This window comes from Polypterus senegalus, unplaced genomic scaffold, assembly GCF_016835505.1.
Source record: "Polypterus senegalus isolate Bchr_013 unplaced genomic scaffold, ASM1683550v1 scaffold_1946, whole genome shotgun sequence".
In the NCBI taxonomy this organism is placed as follows: domain Eukaryota; kingdom Metazoa; phylum Chordata; class Cladistia; order Polypteriformes; family Polypteridae; genus Polypterus; species Polypterus senegalus.
This window is the reverse complement of record NW_024385363.1, coordinates 308-18,330: the sequence shown is the minus strand read 5'-3', so window position 1 is coordinate 18,330 and position 18,023 is coordinate 308. Positions and strand designations below refer to the sequence as shown.

The 18,023-nt window shown below is 43.0% G+C and overlaps 1 protein-coding gene across 1 annotated transcript; it reads right to left on the bottom strand.

Moving 5' to 3' along the window:
* Nucleotides 1-409: 409 nt before the first annotated feature.
* Nucleotides 410-17,568, bottom strand: tmem65 (transmembrane protein 65; the record flags this gene model as incomplete). The annotated part of the gene is made up of 5 exons (XM_039743330.1): nucleotides 410-2,576; nucleotides 5,037-5,142; nucleotides 5,413-5,455; nucleotides 12,705-12,759; nucleotides 17,476-17,568. Coding segments are annotated over 5 exons (396 nt in total), but the record flags the coding sequence as incomplete, so codon positions are not given.
* Between the last annotated feature and the right edge of the window lie 455 nt (nucleotides 17,569-18,023).

Genomic DNA, 18,023 nt, shown 5'->3' with positions numbered 1-18,023 from the left:
ATGCTCTCCCAATCCGTCCACTGACTTCACAGGTAGAGTCACATGAATGTCACTGCCGAGTTCCGTAAACCTCTCAATGACGCAGACGGACACCCTGCTGATGGCCGTGCCCAAGACGTCATTAAAGGCCTGGCTGTTGGTTTTTATCAGGACCTTCACAAGCCCAGACACTCAGACCCCTCACTCAGTCTCTCGAGACCCCCAATCAGAGCCTCCATTGCCTCCACGAAGATCACAGCATCCCCAGCAAAGTCAAGATCCGTGAATCTCTCTTCACCAACAGATGCGAAAATGGCAGTGCCCGAGAGAAAAGACAAAACGATGTAAGAAAACAATTGGAACAATATCGAAATGACAGCGAAAGAAAAAACTGGTACGAGAATTGGATTTATTATCATGATGAAAAAAAATCATAATACATAAATAATCATTCAAAAGTATACCTCCACAAAGAAATACAAAAATCATAACCATAACCTAATGAACACACACTGCGGGTGGCGGCGACTGAAGCACATCTGTTCACAATGATATCGGCAATAGCAGGCAAAGTCGGTAGGAAATAATGCAATATTTTGAATTGGAAAATTATGTACCAATTATTGAAAAAGAAATGCGATTATTTTGCAAAGTAACACAATTCTTTTGTAAAATAGCACAAAGATGTTTGTGAAACAATGCGATTCTTTTGCGAACTAAAATCTATTTTTTGCAAAAATAATGCAACTCCTTTGCAAAGTAGCGCAGTAATTATTACGAAATAACAAAAATACTTTTGTGAAATAGCAGAACTTTTTTTTTTTTTTGGTTGAGTGGCAGGAATACGTTTCCATGTATTCATTTAAAGCCATCGGGGAAAAAAAAAAGAACTACTTTTGTCATCTGTTTGAGCCGAGCTGTCTGAGACGATTGCACTCGGTGGGCTCTTGGGGGGCGACTGAGAAAATGAAGGACTCAAATGGCAGACTCGCCCACTCTCGACTATTCCAGTATAACCGGAGAGTGAAATTCCATTGGAGCGCATTGCACTTTCTGATATTCCGTTAGAATTTACGCAGACACGACAAGCGCACAATTCATTTTATGCAGCAGCAGCTTTTTCAGGAACATAACCCTTGCAGAAGTTGTTCGTATTTTCATTTATTTATTTTGTGTGTGTTTCTGTATTTTCTGTATTAACAGGTCGGCCCAAACGGCCGACATAAGCAGCGGTGTCCCCGTGGCCCTGTCCCGTGTTAAATGAATTTCGTCATGTTACGCTCTTATTTTATTTTATTTTTTTTTTTTTTTACTCATCAGCATCAACAAAATGACATTTATTTAGATTACACTCATTGTGAGAGACACTTCATGAAGGAGATTCAAATATATTAATAGTTAAAAATGTTCAGTTATTAACGAATAATTGGCATAACTGTAAATAAACAAAATGGAACCCAAATGACACATTGTCACCTATTTAATATCTTAAGACATGAACTGTTAATTTAGAGATTACACTTTTTTTTTTTTCTCCCCCAACCCCGATATGAAACTTAAATTCCTTCAACTTCCAGTTTGCATTTTCTCGAAGAACTTCATGGTCAATGAAAATCGTTTTAGGCAACAAACATTGCATAAGGAGAACATCGCGAAGATCCTGCCAGGCTGCTTGGTGACAGCTGAGCGCTCATCTTCACGGTAAGCTACTAGACTACCTTGCTTAACATAAGCAGCACTTTTATTCGTTTCTTATTCTAAAAGAATATAAAAAATTGCCCAAGGTCAAGGACAGCTTTGTTAGCCTAAAAGTGTTCTAAATTAAAAACGAGATTAAATATACAATCATGTCACTCGCAAAGACAAAACTCTTTAAGTTTACCTCTAATCAGCCGAATAGAAATCTCTCAAGCAAACACCTCGGTGGAAGACGAGATTCCCAAAGGATCGCCGATGATAATCCGAGGAGGGCTGAACAGGAGACGAGGAGTTTCATTATCAGCGTCACCGATTACGACAGGTTTGACTTTTTCTTTCTTTCTTCCAAGAGTTTGTCTCAGTTGTTTAAAAAATAAAACGGAATTATTCAGCATTCGCCGTTAAGAGTTCAGCATAGAAAATGTAATGTGCTTATTAACACGGAAACATGGAGTTCAACATTATGAGAAACTGTCGGGTTAAAACTTTTAAAACATAATTAAGGAGAGTCGCGTCTGAGTGTCGAGCCTCAATCGTGCTGGGTCATCGGCCCTGCTGATTTATCCTGGGTAAGTCCAAAACATTGAAATAAATATCGGAAAAATAGCGTTACACACTAGAAAGTAGAATCATGCTATTGACGTTAGTGTCCATCTAGAGCTCTACGAGAAACCAAACGACGAGAGTAACAAGTCCTCGAGTGTGCTACTGTAATGCGCCTCTCCACCGACGGAGGTCGCCAGTCCTTCCAATACTTGAGGTAATCAGTTTATTGCCTTTCAGTTCCAACAATCCCGGCGTTACTTCTTGTTTTCCAGTTTTTCATCTTCATCTCCAGAATAAAACAATAGCGGGAACATCCCTAAGACGCACCCGATGAACACGCCAATGGCTTTACCCTATAAAAAAACAACAACATACACACATATATATATATAATTAAAATATGAATATTACACCAAAACAGTAGAATTACTAGGATAGCCATACTAGGACGGGCATTTAAGTGCCAATTCTTAATTTTTATTGATTTTTTAAATAATTAGTCTTGAGAGGCTTTATTCAGCTGATTTAACTGACAAACATATCACTGTAAAAAATGTCAGTAAATTTAATGGTAAAAATACTGTAAACGGTGAAAGTAAAAGACCTTTTCTGAAAAAATGTTCTACTGAAAACTACGTGTACAGTATATCTTAAACAATACATTTCATTATTTTTTTTACAGCCATGTTCTGTAACATCAATATTGTTCTACCTTTAAAATATGCTACATACCGTTTACTGATGCTGATAACAAGATCTGTTCATTTTACAGTGTAAAACTTGTTAAACAGCGAAGGTAACCAACTTCTTCTTCTTCTTTCGGCTGCTCCCGTTAGGGGCTGCCACAGCGGGTCGTCATCTTCCATATCTTTCTGTCCTTGTTCTGTCACACCCATCCACATCCATAAACCTCCTCTTAGGCCTTCCTCTCCTCCTCTTATCTCTCAGCTCTATCCTTAGCACCCTTCTCTCATTATACCCCTGTCACACACGTGCGCATGGGAGCCAGCTAAAGGCCTTGACTAAGGACAGTTCCGAGACATACCGGGATGTGGCAGAGTGCGGACCGCAGAACATTCACGGGCGATTCCACCTGGTTCACTTGACGTCACGTCCGGGACCGAGCCAATGGAAGGAGACCTTGCCGGCTCCGGCCCCTGTGATGTCACGTCCGGGCTTGCACCAATGACAGAAGACCTACATGAGCCCGACCCCTTTGACTTCACTTCCTGTCTTCCACTTTAAAAGCCTCCACCTTTTCCCTATTTCCTCAGTTCTGTTTTGGACTCGGTTTTATGCACATCAGTCAATCAGAAAATTGCTTTTGCAGCCAGGAAACCAGATTATACGGGTGGCTGCCTCAAACCTTTATATGACTCCGTCTCGAGTTTGTGACACTCATCATCTCTCCTCTGCACATGTCCAAACCAACACCATCTCGCCTCTCTGACTTTGTCTCCCAACCGTCCAACCTAAGCTGACCCTCTAATGTCCTCATCCCTAATCCTGTCCATCCTCGGCACACCCATCTTTAACTCTACCACCTCCAGCTCCGTCTCCTGTGCCACCGTCTCCAACCCATATAACATAGCTGGTCTCACTACCATCCTGTAGTCCTTCCCTGTCACTCTTGCTGATACCCGCCTGTCACAAATCACTCCTGACACTCTTCTCCACCCTGCCTGCACTCTCTTCTTCACTTCTCTTCCTCGGTACTGTTGATCCCAAGTACGGTGGTACCTCGGTATACGTCCGCTTTGGAATAAGTTCAACTTGGTATACGTCCCGTTTGGACGTGAAAAATTTTGCTTGGTATACGACTTGCGTGCTACTCTTGTTTACCTCTCTCTCTCGAGACAAAGCCACGACTGTCCACGATCGTCAGTACTCGTTGTAACTCTTTGTGAATTTTCACGTGATTTTGTGTTTTTTCACGTAAATTTGAATTGATTGTTGGAAAGTATGAAGGTGGCGTGCGTATCCGGGACTTGGCTCCTGCATACCGTAGGCTGAGAACGACGGTATCTACGATTGTGAAAATAAAAGACATTATTAAAAAGTAAAGTGAGGTTAAATTTTCATTTATTTCATCTAACTGCTTTTGTATTTATGTATTTTAGTATTAAGACGTGTTTAAATTATTTTATACAACCGCATCGATATATAATATGCAAATAACTCATGGGAATGGATTAATCGTTTTCCCGTTATTTCTTATGGGAAAAATTTGGTATACGTCGTGTTTGGTATAAGTCCAAGGATCTGGAGCAGATTAAGGACGTATGCCGAGGTACCGCTGTAGTAATTCTTTGCATTTACTGTATAAAGATCGATATCTCCAAGGGGAAGTTTGGCTTTTTTAGCACCTTAACAACCATTAATGTGTAGCAACACGTGGATGATGCAACAGCAGCCATTTTGCAGCAGTGCGTGCGCTCACCACACATTAGCTGTTAGGTGGTGAAGGGGTGAGAGAAATACCAATTACAGATAGGGGGTGATTGGACTGTGGTGGGCAATTTAGCCAGGACATTGGGGTACACCCTACTCTTTACAAAGGATGCCCAAGGATCTTTAATGATCCCAGACCTTGGTTTTAGATCTCATCTGAAAGAAGGGGCCATTTTAACAGCGCAGTGTCCGTCGTCACTACACTGGGAGATTGGGGGCCACAAACAGACCACAGAGTAAGTGCCCCCTGCTGGCCACACCAACACCACTGCCAGAGGTAACCCAAGCTTTTCCTAGATGTAAGTACTGGCCGGGCTGGAACATCATAGGCAATAATGAAATACCCGCCATCTTTTACTCACCATATTGGCACTTAACCGAGTCTGCCACATGTCCGCTTGCTTCGGAGTGAGATCTGGGATCTGTAAGCCAAATCTTGAGGCTATTGCTTCAACATACCCTGCAAGTCTTAACATAAAAAATGAAATCTTAGAATTTTATAGTGACGTTCAGTTCTAGATGTTTCTGTGTGTCTGAGCTTAGTCCTCCACCCTCCATAAAAGATGGACACAAGTCCGGTTTTGGGACTGAAGCTACTTTAACCTACAGACAACACTGCATTGGTCCTTCACTTCTTCTTTATTTTGCAATGCTCAAAATAGTGAAAGTATTAAAAGTTCATAAAACCAATCCCCTCTAATCAAATCAAACCAAAATGTCACCATCAGTCCTGCTTACCCGAGTCCGGCGAGATCCGACACAAGGTTTCCCAGAGCAGCAGCTGTAAAGAACAAAGCAGACAGATTGTGGCCTGGCATGACATTACAACATTCGGACACTCGAGGCGAGAACAGGCCATTCAGCCCAACAAAGCTCGCCAGTCCTGTCCACTCATTTCTTCCAAATAAACATCAAGTCGAGTTTTAAAGTCCCTAACGTCTTACTGTCCACCACACTACTTGATCGCTTATTCCAAGTGTCTATCGTTCTTTTATGTAAAGAAAAACTTCCTAATGTTTGTGTGACATTTACCTTTCACAAGTTCCAACTGTGTCCCCACGTCCTTGATGAACTCATTTTAAAGTCACCGTCTCGATCCACTGGACTGACTCCCTTCATCATTTTAAACACTTCACTCAGGTCTCCTCTTAATCTTCTTTTGCTTAAACTCTAAAGGCTCCGCTCTCTTAATTTTTCCTCATAACTCATCCCCTGTAGTCCTTTAATCAGCCTCGTCGCTCTTCTCTGGACATTTTCTTGTGCTGCTATGTCCTTATGGAGACCCAAACTGCACCCAGGACTCCAGATGAGGCCTCACCAGTGTGTTATAAAGCCTGAGCAGAACCTCCTGTGACTTGTACTCCATACGTCAAGGCGCTATATAACCTGACAGTCTGTTAGCCTTCTTAATGGCTTCTCAACACTGTCGGGAAGTCGATATCTTAGAGTCCACTACGACTCCTAAATTAACATCCTATTAACCTTCTTGACTGCATCAGTTGATAATCTTGATATAGATAGCGATGAGTCCACTAGGACACCCAAGTCCTTCTCATAAGGTGGACTCTCGATTTTCCAACCGCCCATTGTGTATTCAAACCTCACATTTTGACTCCTATGTGTAATTCTTTACATTTACTGACATTAAATTTCATCTGCCCAAAGCCTGTCTGCTATCCAAGTCCTACATCCCTACTTTTTAAATGGCTGCACGATGAGACAACCCCACAGCACACGCATAGGGCTTCATCTTTCTCACTTGTACTCCCCTCGTACGGTCATTCTGTTCTTTTACACCACAGCCCTCCAGAATGTTCCATCACTCCTCTGACACTTAAAAAAAAATGTCAAGCCCACTGGAGTCGGATCCTATTCTGGCAGCCCAGGGCACGAGGCAGGAGTTAACTCTGAGTAGACGACCGGTCACTTATAGGGCACATGCACCATAAAACACAGTCTGTGACATGTTTGGAGGAGACCAGAATACCCACATGGACACGGGAAGTGAACACATGAGCCCCACACGGGCAGGCACCAGGCCAGGTATACAGCCCAAGTGGAACCCGAATCCACGGAGATTTTCAGCAGCAGAGCTAAATGCTGTGCCGCCGCCAAGACCTCTTCAAAGCAAACAGCAGGAGTTCAAAATGTACAAAAACTCTCAACAGTCTGTCGAAAACACAAACGTCAGCAGCTGATCGAAAAGTACAAACGGGACGAAATATCAAACCTGAGACTGCAATGAATCTGCTAATAGACAGAGATACGAAAGGCGCTATATAACAGATAGAGCGATGTGAAAATGCCATTCTATAGTACATGAACATGAAAAACACAGGAAATAAAAGGGGCTCTAATAGATAAACAGAGACAAAATCACTAAATAATGGATATAAAAGGTGCTGTAATAGATGGAGAAGATAAGAAAAGTACTAAATAACTGATGAATAAATAGACAGGAAAGGCACTACAGTATACACTCGCCTAAAGGATTATTAGGAACACCTGTTCACTCTCTCATTAATGCAATTATCTAATCAACCAATCACATGGCTTCAATGCATTTAGGGGTGTGGTCCTGGTCAAGACAATCTCCTGAACTCCAAACTGAATGTCAGAATGGCAAAGAAAGGTGATTTAAGCAATTTGGAGCGTGGCATGGTTGTTGGTGCCAGACGGGCCGGTCTGAGTATTTCACAATCTGCTCAGTTACTGGGATTTTCACGCACAACCATTTCTAGGGTTTACAAAGACTGGTGTGAAAAGGGAAAAAACATCCAGTATGCGGCAGTCCTGTGGGCGAAAATGCCTTGTTGATGCTAGAGGTCAGAGGAGAATGAATGGGCCGAATGATTCAAGCTGAGAGAAGAGCAACTTTGACTGAAATAACCACTCGTTACAACCGAGGTGTGCAGCAAAGCATTTGTGAAGCCACAACACGCACAACCTTGAGGCGGATGGGCTACAACATCAGAAGACCCCACCGGGTACCACTCATCTCCACTACAAATAGGAAAAAGAGGCTACAATTTGCACGAGCTCACCAAAATTAGACAGTTGAAGACTGGAAAAATGTCACCTGGTCTGATGAGTCGCGATTTCTGTTGAGACATTCAAATGGTAGAGTAAACAGAATGAGAACATGGATCCATCATGCATTGTTACCACTGTGCAGGCTGGAGGTGGTGGTGTAATGGTGTGGGGGATGTTTTCTTGGCACACTTTAGGCCCCTTAGTGCCAATTGGGCATCGTTTAAATGCCATGGGCTACCTGAGCATTGTTTCTGACCATGTCCATCCCTTCATGACCACCATGGACCCATCCTCTGATGGCTACTTCCAGCAGGATAATGCACCATGTCACAAAGCTCGAATCATTTCAAATTGGTTTCTTGAACATGACAATGAGTTCACTGTACTAAAATGGCCCCCACAGTCACCAGATCTCAACCCAATAGAGCATCTTTGGGATGTGGTGGAACGGGAGCTTCGTGCCCTGGATGTGCATCCCACAAATCTCCATCAACTGCAAGATGCTATCCTATCAATATGGGCCAACATTTGTAAAGAATGCTTTCAGCACCTCGTTGAATCAATGCCACGTAGAATTAAGGCAGTTCTGAAGGCGAAAGGGGGTCAAACAGCGTATTAGTATGGTGGTCCTAATAATCCTTTAGGTGAGTGTATAACAGATAGATACAACTGACAGATAAACAGACACAAAAGGTGTAATAATATATCAAGATAAATGGCATTATAGTAAGTTGATATAAAAAGTCACCATATAATAGATAGAATGATGTGAAAGGTGCTATATAATACAAGAATATGGAAAACACTGGATATAAAAGGAACTAAAATAGATAAAGGCACAATGACAAAAATATGGAAAAACTATATATAATGGGTATGAAATGCACTCCATAACAGATAGGTAGACAGAAATGAAAGGTGCTATAATAAGTAGATATGAAAAGTACTACATAATAGATAGATCAACAGATACAAAAGGTGCCATAAGAGAAAGATGAAAGGCACTATATCTCAGATTGATAAACAAATAGATAAGAAAGGCAGGATATAACAGACTGAATAATAGATAGGAAAGGCGCTATATAATACATATATACTGTTTTTTCTGTCCCCCCTGGCCATCAGACCTTACTTTTATTCTATTTAATTAGTGTGCTCTGATTTTAATTCTTACTTTGTCTTTTTTCTCTTTCTTCATCATGTAAAGCACTTTGAGCTCCATTATTTGTATGAAAATGTGCTATAGAAATAAATGTTGTTGTTGTAAGTAGATAGATAAACGGATACAAAAGGTGCCATAAAAGATAGATGAAGACATTATGTAACAGATATGAAAGGCACTATATCTCAGATTGAGAAATAAATAGATAAGAAAGGCAGGATATACTAGATAGATAGACTGAATGATTGATCAGAAAGGCACTATATAATTCATCGATGTGAAAGGTACTACATAAATGATCAATTTCAAAAAAACTACAACAGATACATATAAAAGTGCTATAATATATGCATAGAGATGAAAGGCACTATAATTGATAGACTGATATGAATGGTAGCATAAAAAAAGAAAATATGAATGGCACCATATAATAGATAAGATATGAAAGGGGCCATTGGATAGATAAATATGAAAACTATGTTAGCACGTTAATAGATAGGTAGGTAGATAGGAAAGGCACAACATAATAGGTAGGTAGAAAAGTTATTAGAGATTGATTGATATATAAGCTTATCAAAGGCACCATACAATACACTGACATGAAAGATGTGATATATCAGATAAATATGAAAGTCATTGCATCATAGCTAACTAGATGTGAAGGGTGCTATATAATAGGTACATAGGTATGAAAGCCAGAATTTGATAGATGAATGTGAAATACATTATATAACAGATTAATAAATAGGGAGGTAAATATGAAAGGCTTATGGGACCTCAGTGCACCCCTCGTCCCCCTCAAAGGGCCCAAGGCCCACCTCTTCAAGATCATTTACTGGAGTGAGTGAGTGAGTGAGTGACCCTCAACAGGCACTACCTCATGAAGTTTAAGTCAGTTCACAGTTCATAACACAAGTCCCTCAGGGACATTCTGCACTCCATTTGATCTTTTTGTCCATTCATAATTTATGCAGTGGTTGGGCTTGTGGGCTGAACACGGCCGGCATGCAACATCTGACAAAGTTGATAGGCATCCATATTTTATCTGATTTTCTCCAAGCGCCAATAACGAGAACATTGGCTGTTGACAGCCACACCGCTCGACCTCCCCGACTCGTACTTCATGGCGCATCTTATTACAGATAATGATGAGCGGGAACATCACTGGCACAGACCTTCTCAGAGTAACTGAGGTGCTACAGTTGGCAGAGGAGCTCTCAGCTGATGAACAATCACTGTGTTGACATATTTGTGGTGTCTGTCAGGTCTCTACAGAGGCTTTGATTTTTTATTTTAATATTATTTTATTAAATAATTGACTGATGCCATTATCCAAGGTGACTTACACTATCAGTGACACGTTATGGATATTTTTTTTTACAGTTGAACATCAGGCAGGTTAAGTGCCCCCCTGAGGGGCTCACAGGGGTGGGCATTGAACTGGCAGCCTTGTAGTCAGTCATTACCCAACCCACTACATCCTAACCACAGGGTCACGGGAGTCTGATGGAGCCAATCCCAACCAGCACAGGGCGCAAGGCAGGAACAAACCCCGGGCAGGGTGCCAGCCCACTGCAGGGCACACACACACACCCACTATGGACAATTTTAGGATCGCCAAAGCCTTGTAGTTTAAAGCCCAAATACCTTGGTCACAGCATCACACCATCCCTGATTTGAAGTAAGCCAGAAGCTCAGGCCTGCATGGTGGTAGTAAGTAGGATAGAAGAATTTCTAAGAAGGGGCACCAAACTGGCACATGCAAAGGCGCAGCCACACATCATTAGATCTCCAGGGCAGACACAGACATCTTGGACATGCCGGTGAGGGCAGAGGGGAAGTACGTTGTGTCTATGCCAGAACCCCTGCCTATGGTATGAACTTGTAATGATGTGTTGGTATCACTTGATGATAAAAATTCCTAACTTCCCTATCATTTTGATCCATGGACAGGAGCAGCAGCTCAGCCAAGAGGTGCAGTGGCCCCAAGTGCAATGGCAGCCCTTGGGAATTCGGACAAACAGCAAGACATGAAAAACAGGAATCTCCCCAAATAAGATACATCCTACAGTCTGGTGACGAAGTTGGTAGGCAAACGTTCCAAGGTAGAGAAGTTACTTAAAGTAAGGAAGACCGAATGTTCAAGGTAAGGTAGTCACAGTGCTGTGAAGATGTAGTTGCCTCATCCCAATATCCTTTGATTTTGCATATTTCGCAGAATGAGTGGCCACCAACCTTCACCCTGAAGGTCATAAGCTAGACCTTATACTAAAATGTTGACTTTGGTATCGATACTGGCTTTCGAGCTTCAATACCAGCACCACACCAGTTCTGAAGTAAATAACAGATAGCTCCTAAATGTTGACTTTGGTTTTGTTACTAACTTTTGGACCTCAGTACCGGTGCCAAAACAATTCCTAAGCAAATAATGGTCATTGCTGGGGTACCAAACCTTACTGTTAACCTTTGCCTTAATTCTTCTATCACAGAGCAACTCTTGATACCTTCATCCAATTATTCCTTCCACACTGGACTCTATGGGTTATCTCTGCATCTAATTCTCCATCTTGGCCTACCCCAGATCCTAGATATTTACAGTAAAACTATCCGATCTTTTCAATAACTTTTCCTCAACTCCTGATCATCATTAAACCTCAGATATTCCGTCTTCTTCCTCTTTAGCTTCAATCTTCCATCTTCCAAAGTCCTTCTCCATTCTTCCAATTTCCTCCATTTCATAGTGTCATCAGTTACAACGTTGTCACCAGAGGGGACTGGTCATTTGTCCCACCCAAGAGTGAACACATCCATAACCAGATCCAAGAAGTAAGGACTTTATCCATCCACCTCCAAATAGGCCTCCCTTGCCTTCCCTTCCCCTTGTTCCTTCGTTCCTATCACTCTTTTGCCCACACAATCCTCATTTCTCCACATCACGTCTATACCACTTCTGCCTACTTTCCTGTTCTTTCTTAGATGTCTCCTCAGCTTTTGTTGTCCAGCTGGTTGTCTCATTTCTTACTCTGTTCTTTTTTTTATAACTCCACACTTCCATCTCAACATTTGCTCTTCTGTAACATCCAATGTCGTCCCCTGCGCACCATTTCTGCCTTGCCCCATGTCTCAACTTGATACCTCATTGCTGGTCTTGCTATGGACTTGAAAACCTTAATCTTAAACCTTCTCCTTGATCAAACAACACTCCCGATACCTTTTTCCAATTCTTTCAGCCACACAGCATTCTGTGGGTTATCTCTGCATCTAATTCTCCATTTTGGCCTACCACTGATCCCAGATACAGTATTTAAACTTCTCCACTCTATTCAATGGCTCTCTCTACAAGCTAACTTCTTCCTGTTTACCTTTTGTCCTCTTATCTTCCAAAGACCTTCTCCATTCTTCCAACTTCAACTCCACTTCCTCTTCTCTGGTGCTACACAACATAACGTCATCACTTAATAAAGTCTGAACCAGGGGGATTGGTCTTTTATCCCACAACACATCCATAACCGGGTGCAAGTAGTAAGGACTTGAAGAAGAGATCCTTGGTACTGACCTCCTCTAACTTGGATCTTGTCAGTTACCCCAGTACTACTTTGAACCTGAGTCCTCACTCCCTCATACGTATCATGGACAATCTTCCCGCACTTCTGTGGTCCTCCTTTCTCTCCCCATGCACCTCCACACACCTTCTCCAGATCAGTAAACGGCCATTCTGGTTTCCTCAAAAAGTGAAGGGAAGCACAAACCAAAAAGCCCCAGATCTTAAGACCAACACTGCATACAGAAAAGTCCACAGTTCATATTGAACATGACCAGCAACTCACTGACTTACCTGCCATGGTGGAAATTCCAAAGATGACTCCAATTGACAGTTCGATTTGGGTGCCCTGAAATAAAAGAACGAGACACATAAAGATGGATGTCACAAAGAGTGTCCAGAGTAGAGTCTTCTGGTCCTACAGATCACATTGCTCAGGTCATTTGGAAGTGTGGAGAAGCCGAGGATAGAGTTCAACTGACGTCCGTCAAAAGCTGAAGACGCAGCATCTCAGAAATGTCACTTCTACTTTGAGAGAACTGATCGACTTATTTATCAAATACACAGAGAGTGTTACGATTTACATGAAGTCGCTTAGCTCAGGTCAGGGTTATGGTGTCGTAATTCACGTGTGTTTTCAGTTCTTCTACGATTTTGTACCGTGCAGCTTCAAGGTTTTCTTATCATTTCGTTTTATTTCCCATCTCCTTCTTTGTTTACACGACACTAAAGGAGCCGTCCCATGACCACGAGTGTCACATTGGTTACACCAGGGTATTTAAACTATGGCGGCAGTTCCATTCTGCTGCATCCCTCAGTTAGATTCAAATCCCCTAAACAATCGGAGTGATCGTTAGCTTCAAACAAGGAGGCCCAAGGTTCAGGTTCCGGGTTCAGTTTCAGTTTATTGAACTCCTTTTTGCCTTCGTGTTTTGTTTGCCTAATCGTTTTTGCCTTTTTCACTACTGACCTGGATACTCTCTTAAGCTCGCGTCATCATCTCCTGCACCAGTCACACTAGTGCAGCCATTTTCGAAGATTTCAATCCACTCCTAGACGACACTACGAGAGAGAACTTGATCCTCATACTGAGCACACATGCAGAGATGAATCGGTGCTCCCACCACACCTTCTGGCCACAAAATGTGTTTGATAGAACGCTGTTCCTGTTTGGTGCAATTTCTACGTTTTGCAGCCATCTTCACGAATTACTAGACGGCACATGACCAGCAGCATCGTACATCAACGTCGCCGCCACATTGCGAGTGGCACTGCTGTGGAGTGAAGTAATGGATAAAGTGCTGCTTGGGATTGTACAAAGCGCTGTACGCTCCAAACCAGATCCCGGGGGATTACATTTCATAGGTAAGGCTGAACAATTGTTTTGGTTACATTCGGCCATTAGAAAATCCCGTTTTATAATCTTAACTTTAGCTACGCCAGGCTAAGCTAGCAAAGCTATGCATTCATGTGCTCAAGTGAGCCTCCAAACATCATTTTGGCTAAACGTATTTAGTCGCTAACTATGTAGGTTGTTGTTAACTGTTAACATTTCTCAAACTTTGAAGGTTTCCCTAAGAAATCCACCTCAGGAAGCAGTCGGAGGTCAGGTAGCCCTTAGACGGGATTTTGAGAAAGCTGTCCTGTGACGTGTGCCGTGCTAGTTTGGTAACAGACGCTGTACCGGCGTCATATGATCAAAGCTGCCACTCGCTCACATTAAAGAACAAAGGAGGTCTGATGATTCCTTCTGAGGGTCCAGTCAAAGTGGTCAAAGTAGCTGAGCGTGTGATCTGACAGTTGACATTAGGGCAAGCTGTCAGTGGATCTTTGATCGATCAGTTTGTTCGGGCTGAGACTGGTTCTGATGAAGGAGCACATCGAGGAAACACAATTTGAAATTGACAACCATCATTTGATGCTCATGTCTTCAGTTGTGTCTGTCTTCCACAAACTAAGGCTGCATACTCTCAAATTACAGGATCTGAGTGAGCGAGAGGAGTGTCAGTCTGGAGGAGATCAGTGAGGTTGTGGAGAGCTTTAAATGTTCAGAGCGGGATTGTGTATCGTATTCAATAGTGAAGTTGAGAGAGATGTGATATGTTTGGTGGATTTAGAACAGCGGGTTATTATCCTGGCAGCAGAATTTTGAAGAAGTTGTAAGTGATGGATACGTTTTTGTGGGATGCCAGATAGAATAGCATTACAGTAATCTATACGTGAGGTGACTCAGGCATTAACCGATACTTCAGTACTGTGTTGTGTAAGAACAGGACGAAGTCTAGAAATGTTTTGGAGATGGAAGAAAGCAGTCCGAGAAATGTTAACTTATATGGGAGGAATTATTTAATAATAATAATAATTATTATTTAATAATTGTCATTATTAATGTATAAATGGATATAAATAATTGCATTTAAACGATTCACCAAAATCTGTTGTATGTAAATACAACTGTTTAAAATACGATACTGTTTAAAACGTTATTGTTTTTTCATGAGAAAACCCGGTTTCCACGTCTACCTGCATTAGTTTAAATGGCACTTTTGCCACTCACAATATGGAGAACGCGCTGACGTATCGTGTCGACTGGGCAACACAGTGAATGCGGCGTCTCTCTATATATGTCTATGATCTTCACCACAGGGTGACAACTCTGACGCTAAACTGCAAGGGCAGTCGGCCTGCCAGACACAACTAGTCACATGACCAATCACAACTCCTCCCACCTTCACCGTTTCCAACGAAAATATAAAAGTGGGGAAACTTTTTGAACGTCCCTCGTACAATAATGACAACAATGTTAAAACAATGATGAAGCAGAACAGAGACGCTGCGCCTGCCCGTAAATCCCAACCCTTCTATTCAAAGCGATGTATACATCCGAACCGACCACAGCTGGGCGGAAAAAAAAAACAAAGTATTTTGGCAAGCAACTTTAAAAGTGGGCGGAGTGTTGGCTCTGAGGCGAGGAATCTGCACTGGTAATCGGAAAGGTCGCCCGTAAATCCTGTAAACGCCCAAAATGACTGTACTTCGTTGGGCCCTTGAGCAAGACCCTTAACCTGCAATTGCTCCGTCCTGTGTATGACGTCAATCTGCAGGGAAAAACCTGGGGCTTGGTGGCAGGATTGGCACTCCAGCCACCATAAAAAAAAAACGTACACTGTTCCAATCCATCTGAACCAGTGTGGTGCTGATGTGTCACCCGTTGCATGACTGCACTCGGATCCTAATCTGGGATGCGGCAACGTGCTGTATCAGTGCGGGCTCTCTCTCTCTCTCTTTTCTAGAATTTGCTTGAACATTCCGGTTGATTTTGCGACGTCTCTCCTAATCATAGTTCCCTTGCAGGAGTGATCTATTCACGCCTATCCGAGATAGACGCTGCGGGCCGAGGGAAGGGGGACGCGTGACGTCAGTGGTAGCGGACTGGGCGGGGCTAGCCATAGCTGTTTGTTTATTGATTTGTAGGGTGTGTCCTGTTTCACTACTTTGTGGGTGGAGCCACGGGGGACGGCGAATTCTTAATAAACAGTTAAAAAATAGTGCGGAAACTTTTTGAACGTCCTTCGTACATACACACGAGTCAGGGTGAGGAGGTTGGGATCTGTGCCAGTGCTTTAAATAATGAAAGAAGAAAAAAAATGCTTTGGAATTAAAGACCCCCCAACCAAGACGGAAAGAGAAATAATCTGTTCGAATCGCGGAGGGCGGCATCGGGGGTGCCTCGCAGTTAGGAGACCCGGATTTCCAGTTTGCATGTTCTCCCCGTGTCTGCGTGGGTTTCCTCCCACATTCCAAAGACATGCAGGTTAGGTGAATTGGCGATTCTAAATTGGCCCTAGTGTGTGTTTCTGTGTGCCCTGCGGTGGGTTGGCACCCTGCCCAGGATTGGTTCCTGCCTTGTGCCCTGTGTTGGCTGGGTTTGGCTCCAGCAGACCCCCGTGACCCTGTATTCGGATTCAGCGGGTTAGAAAATGGATGGATGGATGTTTGAACTGAATAGATTTCTATTGTTTGGCCCGAAACCCAAATCAATTTCACTTCACAGATGATGAAACAATTTAGTTGTCGAGCTGTCTTTAACGGCAAACATTTTTCCGATATGGTTTACAGATTGCCGTCTTTAAAGCAGAATCAGACTTTTCAAAGCCAAACCACCTCCGCGCGTGTGACGATGATAAACGTCTTGCAATTAACTCTAACGACGTCGATCGCGAGGCTGTTTTATGCCTTGGCACCGTTTGCTCACTCGATTTTAGGCAGCTGCGCTGGCTTCGTTTGTGGCGCGCCCGCATTGTGCCCACGCAGTAGTCTGTCCTGTTAGGTAACACGAGACAGCGAATGCACGGACTCTCAAGGCGTGTCCTGATCATTTCAGCTTACACGTTATTAAAACAACAATTAAGATATGATCAGAGACAGAACGTACCGCACACGCCTAAGAGAGAGCAGCTGACGTCACTAGGGGGCGCTCCGCTCACTGCCTGTCCTCACGTGTATTGGTAATGGTGGTCCTGACAGAGAGGCTGCGATTCTGACGTTGCGGGTTTGCGGCTGACTGCTGCAAGTTCCCACAGTGCAGATCTGCGGACTGAGAAGACTCATGATGTGTGTGTGTGTGTGTGAGAATCCATAACAGAACACGGAGGAGAGGCCATTTAATTCACAAACTCCATCTTGTTTCAACGCGCCTCAGCGCTGTCCATGAGACAGTTTTCCACGGAAATGGCTTTAGAATCAATATCCGAGTCTAGAACGTTACGAGACATCCGACATTTGCGTTATTCAGCATGAGCAGCTTGAGATTTTTCTTTTCCTCCTCTTGGATGTGTTTTACATTGTTTCAGCTTTGATCCCCCACCCGTTGAAGCCCACTGTATCAGCAATTGTGTAAAGTCCATTCTCCACGAACACATCAGATTTGTAGCCGGTGCTCCTTCCTGGGTAGAGAATTCCTGTAAATCAACTTACCATACGGACAGTAAACCTGGAAAACTGCGAGTCCGCAACGTTAATCGCCCCTCACATAACTCTGTAAATAGTCACAAAAGAGTCTCACCGCTGCAATCATGATGGCGTTATCCAAGAAACCAAATCCGACAAACGGTATTGCGTTGTGAAGAAGTACTAAAGGAGAGAGAGAGAGAAGAGAAAAAAATTAGAAACATGCGTGGATTTAAAGTACGGGGCACAGAACGGGATGTGGAAGCGATTGTCACTTTGTCACACAGAATCTTTACAAACAAAACGCAGATTCTCGGGCTGGGGGTTTGGGGTCCATGGTCGATTGAAAACCGCATGCTGTAAATGACCAAGTCATGTGGTGGGAAGCCTTCACGTGTCAACCTGATGAGATTTTGGTGAACCTGAAGCAGGAGCTTGTGGGGCTGAATGAATGGACAGTCGTTTGTGCCAAAATGAAATGCCGTCCAACGTGTTAACTGCATTGCAATGCAAGGCATACACAGGAAGTGCATTCAATTTCAGCAGGTGTTATCGTCCATCCATCCATTATCCAACCTGCTGAATCCAAATACAGGGTCACGGGGGTCTGCTGGAGCCAATCCCAGCCAACACAGGGCACAAGGCAGGAAACAATCCCGGGCA